This window comes from Diadema antillarum, unplaced genomic scaffold, assembly GCF_040938485.1.
Source record: "Diadema antillarum isolate AM-2024a unplaced genomic scaffold, OU_Dant_1.0 seq00000696_RagTag, whole genome shotgun sequence".
Classification (NCBI taxonomy): domain Eukaryota; kingdom Metazoa; phylum Echinodermata; class Echinoidea; order Diadematoida; family Diadematidae; genus Diadema; species Diadema antillarum.
In genome coordinates, this window is record NW_027271601.1 from 2,599,201 (window position 1) to 2,616,390 (window position 17,190).

At 38.0% G+C, this 17,190-nt stretch overlaps 1 protein-coding gene across 1 annotated transcript in view; it reads right to left on the bottom strand.

The window, feature by feature from the left end:
* Positions 1 to 16,871, bottom strand: part of LOC139737580 (uncharacterized) — a 38,461-nt gene extending 21,590 nt beyond the window's left edge. The window contains exons 1-4 of the mRNA XM_071648262.1: positions 16,782 to 16,871; positions 10,703 to 10,817; positions 2,314 to 2,469; positions 770 to 879 (exon numbers count right to left, since the gene is read on the bottom strand). Coding sequence (XP_071504363.1) covers positions 770 to 879; positions 2,314 to 2,469; positions 10,703 to 10,778 — 342 coding nt within the window. The 5' untranslated portion in view covers positions 10,779 to 10,817; positions 16,782 to 16,871. The remainder of the gene's footprint in view (positions 1 to 769; positions 880 to 2,313; positions 2,470 to 10,702; positions 10,818 to 16,781) is intronic.
* Between the last annotated feature and the right edge of the window lie 319 nt (positions 16,872 to 17,190).

A 17,190-nucleotide genomic window follows, 5' to 3' on the forward strand; every position in this document is an offset into this window, starting at 1 on the left:
CAAGAATCCCAACATGTTTGTCCTTTATTTTTCTTTTTGGATTCATTTAGTTGGTGTATGTCTACTTAACCCATGATGAAAAAAGTAACTTGTAGATCCTACCAATTACAAAGATATTGACACATTATCCCAAAAATGTACCCATTATTTGTAACGCGAGTTACCGTGGAATTGCCCATGTAGAAATACATGCTTGATGTCGTTCATTAAAATTTACAAATTACAACCGCCAGTATGTTATTTTTCCGTTCATGGAACACCCTGTACAGGTGATTGACATGTAGATGGCGCTGTTTATCCTGTCGGTCTCGTGGGTCTTCTTTGCCTACTGTCGGTCTCGTGAGCTTTCTTTGCTTAGTGTCGGCCTCGTGAGCCTTTTTAGCTTAGTGTCGGTCTCGTGGGCCTTTTTTGCCTACTGTCGGTCTCGTGGGCTTTCTTTACTTAGTGTCGGTCTCATGAGCCTTTATTGCTTAGTGTCGGTCTCGTGGGCTATGTTTGCTTAGTGTCGGTCTCATGAGCCTTTTGTGCGTAGTGTCGAACTCATGGGCTGTATGACTCCTGAGCCGTATAACTCGTGGGCTGTATGACTCATGGACCTATTATTAATGTCGGTCTCGTGGACCGTATGACTCGTGGGTGTCGGTCTCGTGGGATGCCCCCGATAAATCAACCCAAGAGGGCCGCAACAAAATAAAATTCCATTCATAACAGAGGAAAGGGCCGCTCAAAAAAAGGAATCTTATCCATAGGACTATAAGACAGTTCTTACCGAGGATGTAATGACGCTTCTCAAAGGGGGACCAGCTGAGCTCTCTCTCTTTCCCACCAAAGTGAATTTAGTTCTGAGGTTCCTCCATACTGGTTCATTTTGGTCGCCATCTGTAAATTTATGCAGGAAAATAAACAATACACATACGTCATCCTCGAGAGGAAGTCTCCCAGTATATTGTGAAAGGGTGAAAGACAACCGCCGCTGTATATCGGACCGCTCGAGGACAAAGCCGTGTGCCAGAAATTACGTCATCCTTTATGCCTTACGAGTTCAATTCACAGGGGCTACACACAATATATTATTAATTAACCCGTTGGTTACGGGTCCCGAGTATAGTCGGGCAAGTGTTTAGGGAAATGCGTGTTTTAGCATGGCCTCGGACTTAGCATACCCCTCGGCATTCATTAAAAATAGTTATCTCGTCGTTATGTTATGTTATTGTGATGCAGGCCCCTTCCTATGTTATATTGTCATGTAGGGCCCCTATATGAATAACAGCGTACAACCATTCACGATTATATACCCTGTTTGAAATACGACGAAAGAAGGAACTGATTTTTAAAATTTTCTTAGTTTCAAGTATTAAAAACGTTGAATTTCGAAAACTTGAAAGAACTAGTCTAATTGAATGACCGATGTAATCATTGACGTTTTTGTATCAACTAATGAGAACAATAATAAAAATAGCAGATTCTCTGACAACAGAAACAACTGAAAAAATATTCATATTCTGGGACTGCCTTTCGTTTGGACTCACTGTTATTCGTTTTACTGTTCACTGACTACCGAGGGTGTGCAAGACGTATCCATGAAAATATGCATTGGTTTCTGTTTTATAGCATCTGTAATAAATGTGGTCGACAACGTTGCTTTGAGAAAATCAGTAATTCAATTAAAACAATAACATATGAGTAGGAACTAATTATAATCATACAAAAGAATCTAAGTAGAAATAAGAATGAAAGTATAATTCTGTAACTTTATATCACTCTGTGAAATTTGTTCAGTTCAATTCAGTTCAGTTTTATTTTGAGAAATTTCCATTTGTATATGATTTTGTATAGATTTCTTGAATGCTAAGATGACACGGAGTGTATTTCCCCTGTAAGTGTTATCATTAAATACTACGGCGTAACGATATTTGCTAGTTAAAGGGATTGTATAGTTATGGTTGAGACTTTATTTCAAGTTTCTAACATCTTTTGGTGAGGTAATGAGAAACCTCTTATGAAATATGAAAGAGCATGTAATTCTATGAGAAATTCAATGTTTATTTGATGAAAATTGTTTTTAAAATGGCTGAGATATATCCAAAACGGAGCGATTGTAATGAAGTGTGGGAACCACCTTTTATTACGATCGCTTTGTTTTACTTTGTTTTTGGATGTTTCAGTCATTCCAAACCCGATTTTCATCAAATAAACTTTGAATTCCTCTTAAAATGGTATGCTCTGTACTATTTCACAAGTGTTTTCTTAGTATCTCGCAAAGAGTTTAAAGCCCAATTCTCATCTCCACCAATAACATCCCTTTCAAGTTACCTCGGTCCATTGTTCCAGCGTCTACTGTCGTCATGGCGACAGTAGTTTCGGCTTGCCCCAGTTCATCTCCCGCCATTGTACTGACATCTTGAGTGACGAAGTACACTGTGGCTTCCTCGAAGTCTGTTCCAACTTCCGTGGTGCTGTTCAGCTGATCTACAATTCAAGTGATGGACAGCGACATAATTGATTCGCAGACACACCCGCATGATATATTTTATGATCGGGAAAATGATGGGGAAAATGATGGGGAAAATGATCGGGAAAATGATCGGAGAGTACTTTCTATAACAGACAGACCGTAAGATCGACGTGCGAAAAAAAACAAACAAACATGCACGTTAGACACAACGGTATGCATGATGTATACATTAGATCGAAATGACTCATCGGCAGAAAAAGCCTCCTCCCCCAAACAAACAAGCAAGCAAGCAAACAAACAAACAAACAAACAAAACAAAACAACAACAACAACCAATCAGCCAACAAACCAACAACCAAATTCTTCTGGGTAGCAATATCAATGCCAGCGATGGCGGGAGAAAATGTGCAATATTGTTAAGTGGGAGATCGGTAAAGTGATGAAAGCTTCACTTCATCTGATTTGCATATCAAATAAGCTTTTGGACTTTTCATGAAAACATTGGGATGTTAAAATTCCGTAGTCTGATTTATGGGCGATTTTAGTGAATCTTTTAAGATTTCCGCGTTGTTTGCAATTATTCTTACTCATTTTGGTCAACTTCAAAAAGAGAGTGTCCTTCCACTTTCTTTATTTGATATCTAGAATGTCAGTCAGCATTATCCTATACTCCCTGGAAGAATCGATTTTATTACTTTACAAGGGTTTCAACAAACTGGAATATTTAATTCTTCTGTCAATCTGTGTAATAACATATCTTTGATTACAATCTAAAACTACGATTACAAAATAGGTGGTAGCATTAGCCTATTCACAGATTATTGAGCAATCTATCGATATTTGAATTTTCAATAGTAAAGAAATAGACAACACAATAAACATAATTATCAACGAGATGAAAGCTACTGTGAGAGATTTTCAATACAACGATGTAAGGGGCGAGTCGATGCAAACCAACGCTCCTAACGAAATTTGTATGTAATTATACTATCACAAACATTTATACCGGGAGGTGATTTCACCTCCCTGTTCATATTGTTGAACATATTGCACCTGATTTGTAGACATTTAAACAATTATACGCAAAATATTAAATATAACATCTTGAAAAGTACACATTCTACAATGGATGTCCACCTAATCATTATCAAGACATAAAACATTCACCCTCCTGCGTTTGAAACACACCAAAGACACTAGCATACACATCCACAACTGGACAATTCTTCCACGACTACTCTGCAAATTTTCTCCTTTTTATCTTTGAACTAAGAAAGAAAAGATAGACTATTGTAAACAGAAAAGGTGTCTCAGAATCAACAATGTAGTATGATTATTGTGGCATATTTAATATAAACTATTAAGTGTTGAAAAACATTTTCTCACAACTCTTGATGCATTCTTTACAGCGACATCATCGGAATCCAACAAAATTTATGGCCACTTTCATCGTTAGGAACAATAAACGTTCGATAGGCCGACCACCCTCCTCAGCTGCCAACCAATCGCATTGCAGGTCCACAGGTATCATCTCCACTGTTTTTATTCCTCGCAAACAATCGCGAACTCAGAAAGTATTAAGGTTAGTGTGAGCACGGAGTCTAACCCATGTTGTGCGACATATTTCAAGTCAGTCACTGGAAGTTGACTACTCACTTTCAGCATATTTTTCATTTTACGAATTCTGATTCCCCCCCCCCCCTCTTTTTACAATATCGTTAGTACAGTCAAATTTAATATTATGGTGAAGGATTGCAATTTTGATGTGGAAATATCTCCTTTCTTAATGTCCTCGGTCGGTAGATGTGCTGTATATATAGTGGCATGCATAGCATGATGGTACCTAACATCGCGTTGGCCTATACTTGAATAATTAATGAGCTTTATAGGCTAATAGCCTCATATACATGGCATCTCCAATGGCATAATGGTGCACTGCTGGCCAGACAAAAAAATTAATATAAATCCCAACTCAAATCGAGATTTCCAAGATGGTCGTCAGTAGATGGCGAAGAACATTTCCGAACATCTGCCGATGCATCAATCTCCACTCGGAGATAATCGGTCACCGTCGAAGTCAGGCGTAAACAAGTAGAGAAGACGGGCTTAATCCTAATTGATTGGTAACCTAATTCGCTGCCGGCGTCAACGGCAGCTTACAATTAAATTAGAACAACGCTAAATATGCTAAAAGGGTAACACGAGATACCATAGGTGGACGTACCAGTCTCTTAACGTGTCTCACTGAGAGGCTTCTCCGGACATCAGCAAGTTTGGATGCATGTTTGTGGTAGATGGGCATCCATACATTGAATTTATCTACAGTACAGATATGCGAGATTACCAAGTTGCCCCCGCAAATAAATACATGTGCGAGTTCTGGAAGGGAAGGCTACATTTAGAAACAACTTGTCGTGGATTCGTCTTCGGTAATTTTCCCTTATAAGAATAATATAAACTGCAGGATACAATAACAGTCAGATGAGATTGAAGTGAGGGAGCTCATACGCGCTTACCTCTTTTTCTTTTTCTTAAAAAATAAATAATAATGACGTACCGATTGTAAAGGGAGAGAAGTTGACGACACGTTCACAAGAAAGAATATGACGGAAGCAGCAATGCTCATTCGCTCAGTATAATTATAGTGGATAGGACAAAGCCCTATATCTTGCCCGTTCCGTCAGTAACCTTACGGAAAGGGGAAATACGGGAATGCGGGAATTTACTTTTTCTCGTCTTAATAACTGCCATCATCACCGTATCTCTTCCTGCCCACATTACAACGCAAACACTCCCTCAAAAGCAACAACATACAAGCAAACAAACACACAAACAAACAAACACACACACACACACACACACACAACATTTACAAATTAAACCGAAAATGTTAACACTTTAATCTCCAAAAATCCGTTTACATATCAATATCAATATTCATCAGACCTCAACAATTCATCAAAACATAATCATAATAATTAGTGACCTTATATAGGACTAGGTATACCCATCATGTTAAATATAATCATTTCATTGATATTATGTGCACTGTCATGGAAAAAAAAATGTTTATGCCTCAATTGTACGTAAGACTTAGTGAATTACTAATAGTTATACATGTGGTATTTAAATCAATTTTCAAATACCTGTCGTGGTTTATAATTAGTTTAATGTTACATTACTGTACATAATTTGAATGGGTTTCTCCCTTACTTCTTAATCACAGTACCGGGGTATTTGAAGCACTTCGAAATACCTGCTAATTTGCACATGATTATCATTATTAGAATTTATCAAATGATTAAATTGTTTGCGTTTTTCTATATTTTTTGGCAACAACTATACAACAACAAAATGTCCGTGTCGAGCCTTATTGGGCCTACATTCGTATACATTGACGTGTGAATCTTTCACATATTTACTAGTACAAGTACAGAGAAATTAAACCTATATGAGAAACGCAGCAAATACAGCAATTTTCCTAGAACGCATAGTGAAGTTTGAAGAAAATTGTACAATCCATTCAAAAGTTCCAATGAATTTGTAAAGTTCTCGTGCCGACATCGCTGAATAAAAAGGCTGCAACAGCTCGTAACGTCATAGCAGGATTTTGGAACAATATAAATTAAAAAAGAAAGAGAATTCTATGTTTTCCTTTTTTTTCTGAAATGATAAAAAAAAAATGTCTTACCTCCAAACAAGGGGAGTAATATCTATGTCAGTAATAGTCTTCTATTGTTCGAGGGAATATGTACTTATCTGGAATTCTCTTTTTATTTCCCCAATATATAATTCACCAATTCAAATTTTCCTTTAACGAGTAAAATGGGAAATCAGGGATAGAGATTCAACAAAATCTTTTTACGCGTGGTAACAGTATTATGAGAAATTCCCTTTCAAGCGTGATGAATGAACAATCATCAAAGTATAACTACACTATTAGAAATAAGACTACTACTACTGTAAAACATTAAAACCTCATTGGCTCAATAATTGTCATATTTAATCACAACAATATAAAAAACAATATCAAATCATATCGTTGCATTATCCTTGGGCATATCTTTTCAATATTGTTCATAATGTTTGGAAAAAGCTCATAGTGGATGAAACATTTATTTTGCATCTTGCCATGATGAGCTGAAACACATTCAAGATCTGAAACTCCTCGTGACATTCTTATGACTTTGAGGTTTTCGCTGCTTCGGGTGTGCATGATGTCGTGGTTTAACCCCGTCATCACCAGTGGAAACTACAATGCACTACATGTCCATGATATTTATGACTCAGAGGTCCTGGGGGTTAAATGGGCTCATGAAAATAACTAAAACAATTACGTCGTCTGTCACTGACTTACATCCCACTGAGCATGTACCCTGAAGACTGAAGAAGTACATGTACGTACCACTGGCGGTCACGTCAGTCGAATCTAGTCTGGCATACACTGTGCACGGGGTCAAGGGCGAGTTAATCGAGAACAGGTGGTGAAAGGAAACCACATTCCTATTATTTGGAAATTAATGATAAACTTATTTCTTTTTAAGGTTGGATGGAGAAAAAGTAGAAATATGAGTTTGCAGAGCGCCCGCAAATAGAAGGCAAACGCATCACTGCATGGTGCACGTACGGGTACGTCACCACAAATTATTGATATTATTGAGGAGATACTACGCGAGTTTAGTCAAAGTGCATTTAACTCCTTGGATATAATTATGATTACATTGTCATGTTTAGTTATATCATAGTACCGCATGTGTAATAGTAGTGCACTCCCGTTGTAAAGAACACGGTTCGAAATTCCGGTTACAACGAAGGAAAAAAGAATAGGCCGCAACATTTTCTATTCTATGTATTTTTAATATTTATTTGCTCGGTTATAACGAAATTTCGATATAACGAAAGAAAACTGCCAGTCCCGTGGACTTCGTTATAACGTGAGTCGAATATTTAAGCTGTTTACGATATTGTCTGATTTGAATCCAGAAGTATCTGGGGAAAATTGTTTTAATAGGGGCCCATTTTTTATCATAAACACATCAACAAGGTGACATTATTCACAGAAAGTATTGTCAAGGACAAGAAATTTATTACTACCCAGTTTAAATAGTTACAAACGTACCAGGGAGGTGGGGAGAGACACCATGACTGTACTGCATAACTTCAAGCACACCTTTGCAGTTCTTTGTCTTTTCCTGGTACAGGGTTTTCTTTGTGATATCTTCATAATACACACATATTGCATACTGACACGTCCGGAGAAATATCGGTTTGGCGCTCTTATGCGATGCGATCTTCAGAAGTCATTAATCATGCGATAGAACACCTGCGGCAGAGAGAATGGCGTCCTTAGCAGAAGTCTGTTGAACCATGGAGCTACTAAACACCGTAGTAGCTCCGTAGTAGCGTGATAGGTGAGTATTCCTTGCTTATGCACTGTATCAAGATATTCACCTGTTAGTAGTCATTCCACATACGAACGAAATAATAAGACCACATTGAATGAAAGTAACATATACGTTGTGTGAAGTGACAAATGACTGTATTACAATAAGGTGAATAAAATCATATGTATCATCGGTCATAAGGTTCGTTAGTCTGAACTTTATTTCATATTTGGAGTAACAAACATTCAGAATAACGAACCTTCGGAATGCGGCCACAATGTTCGAATAATATTAAACCCTATTTCATTTCCGGATTAACTATCATCTTGGTATTTATACAAAATTCGTGTGTAAATTCGGAAAAGCGAACCTTCGGAATAACGGTCACCGCGAGGTATTTAACCAATCTGTCACACATTAACGCCAAGGTATGGGAATGGTTACCGTACAGTTTTGGTTCAGATGGGGTTTGAGGTTTCCTACGTTTTTTGTTTGTTTTTTGTTTGTGTTTTTTTATGATTGTTTGAGATAATGAGAAACCTCTCATGAAATATGAAAGAGCATATAATTGTAAAAAGAATTCAAAGTTTATTTGATGAAAATTGGTTTTGAAATGGCCGAGATATCCAAAAGACAGTAATCGTAATAAAAGGTGGGACCCACCTTTTAGAACATTTGCTTTGTATTACTTTGTTTTTGGATATCTTACCCATTTCAAAACTGATTCTCATCGAATAAACTTTACATTCCTCTTAGAAACGCATGCTCTTTAAAGTGTCATTGTTGTATCTCCCAAAAAAGTTAAAAGCTTAATCCTCACTGGCACCTCAACCACTACTATACCATCCCTTAGTTTAATACAGAACGTCCATTTTAACCGCATCTCATATTTCAACTATTAGCAGTTAAAGGACCATGTCTACATTTAGCGATACAAAGACTTTTGATAACTTTATAACTGACATGAACAATGACATGCGACCAGAATATGGCTCAAATTAAAAACAAGTTTTGCTGGCACTGAGTCATACACACAAAAAGACTTAAACCACTTGGAGCACTGTGGTTCCTGAAGCTTGGTGGGTTAAAACACCACTATAGCGTCTTTACAGGATGATTTTAAACAAAATATAAGTACCAAAATCATTGACTAAGCGCCCTGGTATACCGACAAACGAAAGCACCTTGACGCGATTTAATTGTTGGTATTCCTCTAATATCCACCAAGAATAATATATCAAAGTATATTAGGTATAACATGAACCTGTCGTTAAGAGTTGTAATTTGTCCATCATTGTCCCCTACATGTGCATGCGACATCCAAAAGTCATCAAGAATTCTACGGACGTCATGACTGTGATCGAAATGTTTGCCCAACATTATCGTCGCCGAAGCGACGCACCAGTCAAGGAGCTGTCAGTCGGGACCAGGCGGGGCTCGCTAATTGTCACAAAGATAGCGGGTGACCTGAAGCAACGTGAACGCCTTTATACTTCCATCTTTGAAGACATCGTTGAAAAGTCAAGGACGATATAAGTCAATGTTACAACGCTTAATATACCACTAGTGCCCAATTACACAATGTGTCTTCTGCAAGCAACTGGTGATTAGATATGACGTTTGGCGTATAGTGTTTCAAAATAAACCTTAGCGAAGGATTCGCTCGCAATATCAAATCGCACTCTGACTTACGAGTTTTCTTGCAAAGGTTCGGGTGGAGTTTGGAATACAATAGGTCTAATTGCTAGGTAACTTTCACAGTAACTTGGCTCGATTTCTAACATCTTGATTTTCTGTTCAAATGAGAATGGCCCTAATTCATTTATTTTCCTCAATGTTTGTTCACTGTCGTTATAGTAAGCATTGATTATTTCAATGTGCTACCAATAACAGGCACAAATGACGGTTAGAGACTAGAAATATGCCAAGTGTCTTTATGGTAATTTTGATTCTTGCAATTCAGCAAAAAGCGTATATTAGGGGACCCTTTCAGAAGTTGGATCATTCTCCCGTTATACAGCGATAACAGCGTTTAGTTCGTTGAACAATCTGGATCAAACAAAAAATAGGATAATCTAGGATCTCAAGTTTGCAAGCATTGAAAGTTGCAGTATTGTAGTTGCAGAACTAAGACATTAGCTGATTGGTGACTGTTCAGCCGCTTTCATTGAAACTGCAATTATTCTACATATCGCATTGTGTGTGTGTGTGTGTGTGTGTGAACTGCCTTTTGAAACGACGCGTCCTGCTTACGATGTTACAACTTCACTCTGGGGACAAAACTGTGGAGAGTATACGCATACACCACTCACACATTACAATTACATACATATAGTTATGATTTATGTAATTGATATATCGTATATGATAACTATATATAATACATGTATATACTAAATATGAATACATTAAAGCCTTTAGGACCGATTTATTTATTCATTCATTTACTTCTAACTAGAATAAAATAGGCTATTGTGTCAGGGAATTCAGGCAATGAGATAGATACGGCGAAAGAAGGTGAGAGCTAAAATCGAACAGAACAGAACGGAAAGCCTATATACAGGGACTGAAACAAACATTGAAATAGTTATCAACATGACGGAGGTGGATTTCCTTGCCAATTATGTCTTCGTCTTTCAGTTGTATCTCATAGCACCATTCTACAATGTTGCAAAATAGTGAGAGCAGTGCTAAAACAGAAAATGGGTAAGTCGCGTTTCCGTTTGCACAATAAAAGGCATAAAATGTTAATTTCTAAATGCCGTTAAACGTGATTAAAGGTCATGATCATAATAATTATGCTGCCTTATTATAGTGATTGACTCGGAACTTCACTGTATCTACTTTCATTTAATGTACTTACCAGCCGTCAACGACGGGAGAAGGCAGCTGAATATGACGAGGATAAAGGCGCCAAACTTGGTCGACATCCTGGGCATGTCTCACGAAGGGAAGATCCTCAAAAAATGACAGAATTCCTGCAGGAAATGAGACATGGTAGCAAGGAATTGTTACAGCGTTCGTTATCATCTCGGTATAACTTTGTTACAAAATGGTTCTCTCAACACAAACACATAAGTTATCGTTGTGGGTTATTTTGAATTCTGCTCCATTCTCTCCGATTAACTTGCATTTCTGGTATGCAAACAGTGGTGTTCGATGTCACAGGGGAGCCAATGGCAATGGTTCAAAAATTGTTCGATGTATATGAGGAAAGACGGGCTGTTCTCATCACACCACTCTTACCTGACAGCATATTACGAACCATTGATTTCAAACAATACAAAACGCACACACTTCCACAAACACATTTTTATTTTTATTTATTTTGATCATTTAGAAAAAAATACTTAGGACAGTATATTACTGTGCAAGGTAACAAAATTGCATAATTTGAAGACAGTGAACAAAAATATACGCCTTTCCTGTATAACACTTTCGCAGAGTAGGACCTTTTAAACTTCCTAACTGAAACACGAAACAATCCAATTGTGGCAATCGATTATGTAATTCTTACATTGTAATTGAATCCAATTCTAATTCAAATTCCTCCCGAAAAAAAAAAAAAGACGGGAACATTAGAACTGATACGTTTTCTCCTTCACAAAGGCATCATTCGAGGAAACAAAAAACAAGAGACCCGGGGGTCACGCGCTCACCTGAGTATCGTAAGTTCACCTTCCATGCATTCTTGCAGACTCTTACCTGAGAACATTGGAAACTTGTGGTGGGGGTAGCTTTGAGAATGGGGGCATTGTGTCCATTTACATATTCCATCACACTGGTAAAAATACCTGCCAAGTACACTGTACTTTATAGAATGTTAGACTATGCAGCTTGGGAAAAAAGACCTAAAGCCCTATCATTTTTTATCAGAACTAGAGAAAAATATTATTTAATATTCATTAATTTAGGAGGTTTGGACCCCTGGGGTCCCCAAGGAAAGCATGGTGTCCATTCAAACACTTTGAGATCTTATCCCTATGGGAATGCTACTTGACAGGTTTGGTGAAAATCCATTATGTTGTTTTCAGCAAGAAGATGAAATTTTAGATGAAAAAAATGAAGATGAAAAAACCAGTCATCTTTACACAATGGCTCTTTAAAAACTGAACGCAAAATCAGAAATTGGGAATCCTGACAGACCAAAGAGTCAAGTACTATTCCCAACCTTCACATCTTCACACAAGTAGAGTGTTTGTGCTTCATTCAACCAGAGAGTTAGCTCCCACCTCCCGGATTCATTATCCGTTTTGTGTATCACGCACAGATTACCAAATCATGAACAATATCGTAATGCTTAAATATTCAAGCAATGTGCATTCATGCTAAGTCCGATGTTGCGAGTAGGGAATAAAAAACCATTGACCTTGTTACTCCGAAAGGTCACTTGGCATTGGAAGTGGGCCGACTGTGGCTATAGCAGAGAAGATCAGGCCTTCAAGCTGACCATTTAGACAAGGAAAGTATTGATTTAAAACGATAATTTATGGGGGAAGGAGTGAGGAATTTATCTTGGGCATTCAAATATCTTTTACCCTTCGTATGCTTCGGGTGCCGATTGGCACAAAAAACCCCAGAGCCTTGTACACACCGTCCAAAATACGTGGCATAGAAAGGACAACTCCAAAACCATGTTCAAATTGGCTTTGGCTAATCCATATAGTGCAATCAGCTGAAAAGAATGAAAAAGATACGGATATAAGGTAGGTTCTATAGTATTTTATCCCCATAGAAGTGATATAAGTCTTATTGAATGCTATCATCTGATGCTATCATCTCACTATAGCGTCCATTGACCTGCATAGAAATCTTCATTGAATTTGACAAGACACAAGAATAATAAGATATATCTTTTGCCTCATATGATCGTAAAACCATGATAACGAATTTACATCTTCTTTTCATTTTTGAGCGAAGAATTCTCTTCATTCCACTTTCCCTCCTTTCTTCTGATAGAAAAGGGTAAAAATTTCAACAAAATAATGAAAACAAAATCTCACTTCATATGAACTTTCCCGCTTATCTATACAGCTATGGGTCTCGCGGTTGCTGGCACGCTTACATTCATTCATTGCTTCTTTGGCGGCTACATAACAAAATTCAGAAATTCAGTTGGACATACGGCATCACGATGTTCTTGGATGAGTCTTTCAAAAACATTTTCATTCTAATCCATTCATTTCGATGACTGTAATCTTATTAAGTGATTTTGTTCCCCTGTGGTGAACCTCTTTTCCCTGATGAGTCATGAAAGAGAAAGAGAAATATAATATATGATTATGTAAGATATGATTTGCTGTACAGACCAAGAGAAATGCCAAGAACCGAGGTAATTTGAAACGGCTTTTAGCGGCTTGCTTATCAGACAAGTTGTATCAGAATGTTTATTATCATTACGAGATAAATCTACAAGCTAGACAATGATCAACACTGCCTAGATTTATTCGTTTGTTTTTCTTTCATACTCATACCACTTCAGAAGGAAATAAAACACATTATGTATATCAACTGAACAGCTCTTATTATATCACCGCCACAGGGTCCTAGTTGATTCAATTTACAAGGAGTGTAAATTATGTAGAGAAAATAAATTGGTGGAGCCGCATGGGGCAGTATACGCTCCAATACGAGTGTACGTTGAGTTTCAACCCACATGAGCAGACATTGAGAAAGTTTATTTCCTGAATGTCAACTTTTCGCCCGAGGTACTTCATACTGCCGGATGATGTCAAAAGGCAGTTGACCGACCGCCTAACGACAGCCAATGATGCTGTTCGAAGTGACAGAGTTTGAAGCAAACGACCCATTACATGGATAATCACTCAACTAACACGACATATTACAGTGTTTTGATAGAAATAAATACATTTTCACAACCTAGGAAGTGCTTTAGGGAAAATTCAGTGTCACTGTACGTTCATACATCCTGATCTTTTCTTTTCGACATCTCGCAAAGTGAACCTTATAGAAAGAAGAAGAAGAAGAAGAAGAAGAAGAAGAAGAAGAAGAAGAAGAAGAAGAAGAAACTTCTGCGGGATTCCGTTTGAAAACAATGATTGATGTTTCTCTATGTGAACATGATGGATTTTACTTTATCGCCAGAGATGAACGCGGAAGCGATTGACATTCATAAGAGCATAGAAAACCCCTCGAAATGATGATGCGAATGCCCACATTTTTGAAGTGATGCAAGTGGACGCATTATTCCTAACAGAATTCTTTCTCTTTTTTTTTTCGCATACAGCTGTATTTCCCGAACGGTTCTCTTTATCATGAACAAACTGATGAGGAACCTCGTTATAGGTACCAGCATCAGAAATGAGTGTGCAACGAGTAAGACGGAAGTGAATTTGGTGGCAAATAAACCAAGGAGGTATAGGCGAGACCAGTAACTCCATGAATAAACCAAGGAAGTACTACACAAGCCTAGTACCTCCTTGAATAAACCAAGAACGTGTACTCCTTCCTTCATTATGTATAGTCGAGATCTAGCTATCGGTTTTCCTGGATACAAATATCATTTTGTGTTTTTATTATTTTTTAAGCTATTAATGAAAATGAAGACCCAATACAGCTGTATGCAGATACTGCATTTTCCGGGCGGGGGGGGGGGGGGGGGGGGGGAGCAGAACTTGCTCCCATGTGCATTGGCGTGTTCTTTTTTTTTTTAATTCAATGATGGAGCTAGAAAGTAACTACATGATTCTATGCAATGCAGACGAACCACGGAAGGTCAACAAACTGCAGCCATTGTGAGCCAATGGCGGCGTGATGAAGCGAGAATTAACACAATTGCTGTTCGTTACTGAAGATATACACGCTCTGTTTTCCGTCCATTTATTATCCATCTATTTCTCTCTCTCTCTCCTTTGTTTCATCCTCTTAAAAGCCGCACGCTTGACTTTATCTCGATGGTTTGTGGATGTCAATGTCAGAGAGGACTAATTGGTCTCCTGACGATGTTTGTGTTTGTGATAACAAACTGATGGGAGCCTGAAGTCACTGCCCCACCCCATTAGCTCTTTCGCATCCTCTCATTAAAGGGATGGTATCGTATTGATAGAGGCGAGGATTCAGCTTTTATGTTTTTGCAAGATACTATAAGAAACAACTTTATGAAATGTTAAATAGCATACAATTCTTTGAGGAATTCAAAGTTTATTTGATGAAAATCGGTTTAAAAAAATAGCTGAGATATCCAAAAACAAAGTAAAACAAAGCAACCCAAATGAAAGCCATTGATCCCATACACTTTCTATTAGGATCGATTTGTTTCGGATATTTCCAACATTATCCTATACCTACAAGTTTTCTGTAAATTTATCCTTTACTTTGTATGATGAAATTAATGCACTGTATTCAATTTTTGTAATATATTTATACGTTTTTGTTGGAAATGAAAAATAAATGAATGAATGAATGAATGAATGATATCTCGGCCATTTCAAAACCAATCTTTATCGAATAAACTTTGAATTCCTTTTAGAACTATATACTCTTTCATATTTCATAAAAGATTTCTCATTATCTCAAAAAAATTATCATTTAAAAAAAGTTGTAAGTTACCTGAAGCCCCATCTCAACCGAAACTGTAGACCATCTCTTTAAGATGCATGCCTGTTGCAGCCTTATAGGATTAATAACAGTTCTCATAGGTGGTATGATGGACTTCAAAGTTCATACACTACACGGAGGTGGGGATAGGGGAGGAGAAAACCTTGCTCTTCGACCATCTTCCGGGTTCATTCATACAATGCAGGCTTACACCAAAATACCTTTCCTCCTATGGAACCAGTACCAGACAAGATGGAATTCCAAAAAATAAGATTATTAAAAGTCACAGAGAGGATGGCGTCTCACGGAGACAACAGCCCTGAAAATATTTCAGTATCATGGTGATGAAACATAGAAAATGTGGAGATTCCCGTACCAATTGCAAGTGATCACAACAGTAATCAGGTATCAGATACCTTATCATCTTAAATACAAGCAGTTTCAATTACGACAAGCAGAGTTTATGATGAGAGAGTTCAATTGTTACTCAAGAAAAGTTGTAGTTGATTTATGACCAGCATTGTAAACATCACGTAATATTCATGTCTTCGTAGTCATTTTAGAACTTGATTGGGCCACAATTCCTCATCTCTTGACTATTGATACCGTTTTCTTCATAAACTTTCCCTTCGCCTAAAATTTAGAACTATTCATGTACTCCGCGGAAGTCATTTCCCTGCGTTTTTCAAACGTCCAGAGTTACGTTTCTTTCGAGTTTCTGATTTCAGATTGTTTATGCCAACATAGTCATGCGCTACCATTACAGAGAGTTCACTTGTTCATAATAGGTGGCCTTTCTTTTCTGACACGGGTTCATACGTGCAATCAGGGAGGTGCTCACCTCCCTGGTGTAATACAGCTGCAGACATTGTGTTATATAAAGTTTCATTCCTCTCCTGATCAACGTATCCGTGGTAACTTGTACAAAAAATGCTTTTTTCAGACAGTGGACAGGTAGTCGAGAACAGACATGTGCATTGATGAGAGGGAGAAAGGCCTCGGGGAGACACCACTTAAAAAGGGAGTGGCAGCGGAATCCGATCCGAGATGTGTATTGCGATAGAAAAGAACTGGTATGCGACAAACCGACCTCGTAACCTAACACTTCATCCGCCGATTTTGGAAGATAAGTCGTAAGATGGCAGAGTTTTGTGTGCAGGAGCGCAGTGCTTACGCGAGGAGGAGAGAGAGGGGAGGGGAAAACTGTAACCACCTAGGTTACCAGCAGAGTCTGCTCCGAGAGTGGGCGACTACCAGTACATAAGTGATGACGCCAACTATGCTAAGAGACTCAATGTTACACTTGAGTACGTAGACTCATTCCTTCCACTCTCACACTATTCATCCATAACAAGTTCAAATCAATATCATTAGTACGAACTTACCTTTTCTCATCCCTGCCCTGGCCCTGAATGTCGCTTGTCGTCAGGAGTTGCCAACTTCCAGAACTGTAGTTGAAGGGAGTTTACTCGCTGTGTGCCGCTCTGGCCTCCCACACCCAACACCACAGAGACCCTCAGCATCGCTCTCACTGCGACTCTACCAGTGGTATTAGTCTCTTCCAAGCTCCTTGGTCCTTTCTCCTATCACATAAGATAATTTCTCGTCAAGATGTTGATTGATATTAGCCATGATTGGCTGATAAAATCACCGGTTCAATCTTAAAGACGGATACTTTTCCATTCTTTTCATAGAGTCACTGTGGGATAGTCAAAACTACCATACATCATTTATAACTACAAGTTGTATGTCTGATTTTAGACCTTTCTTGCATAGTTGGGTCTGAAGATTACC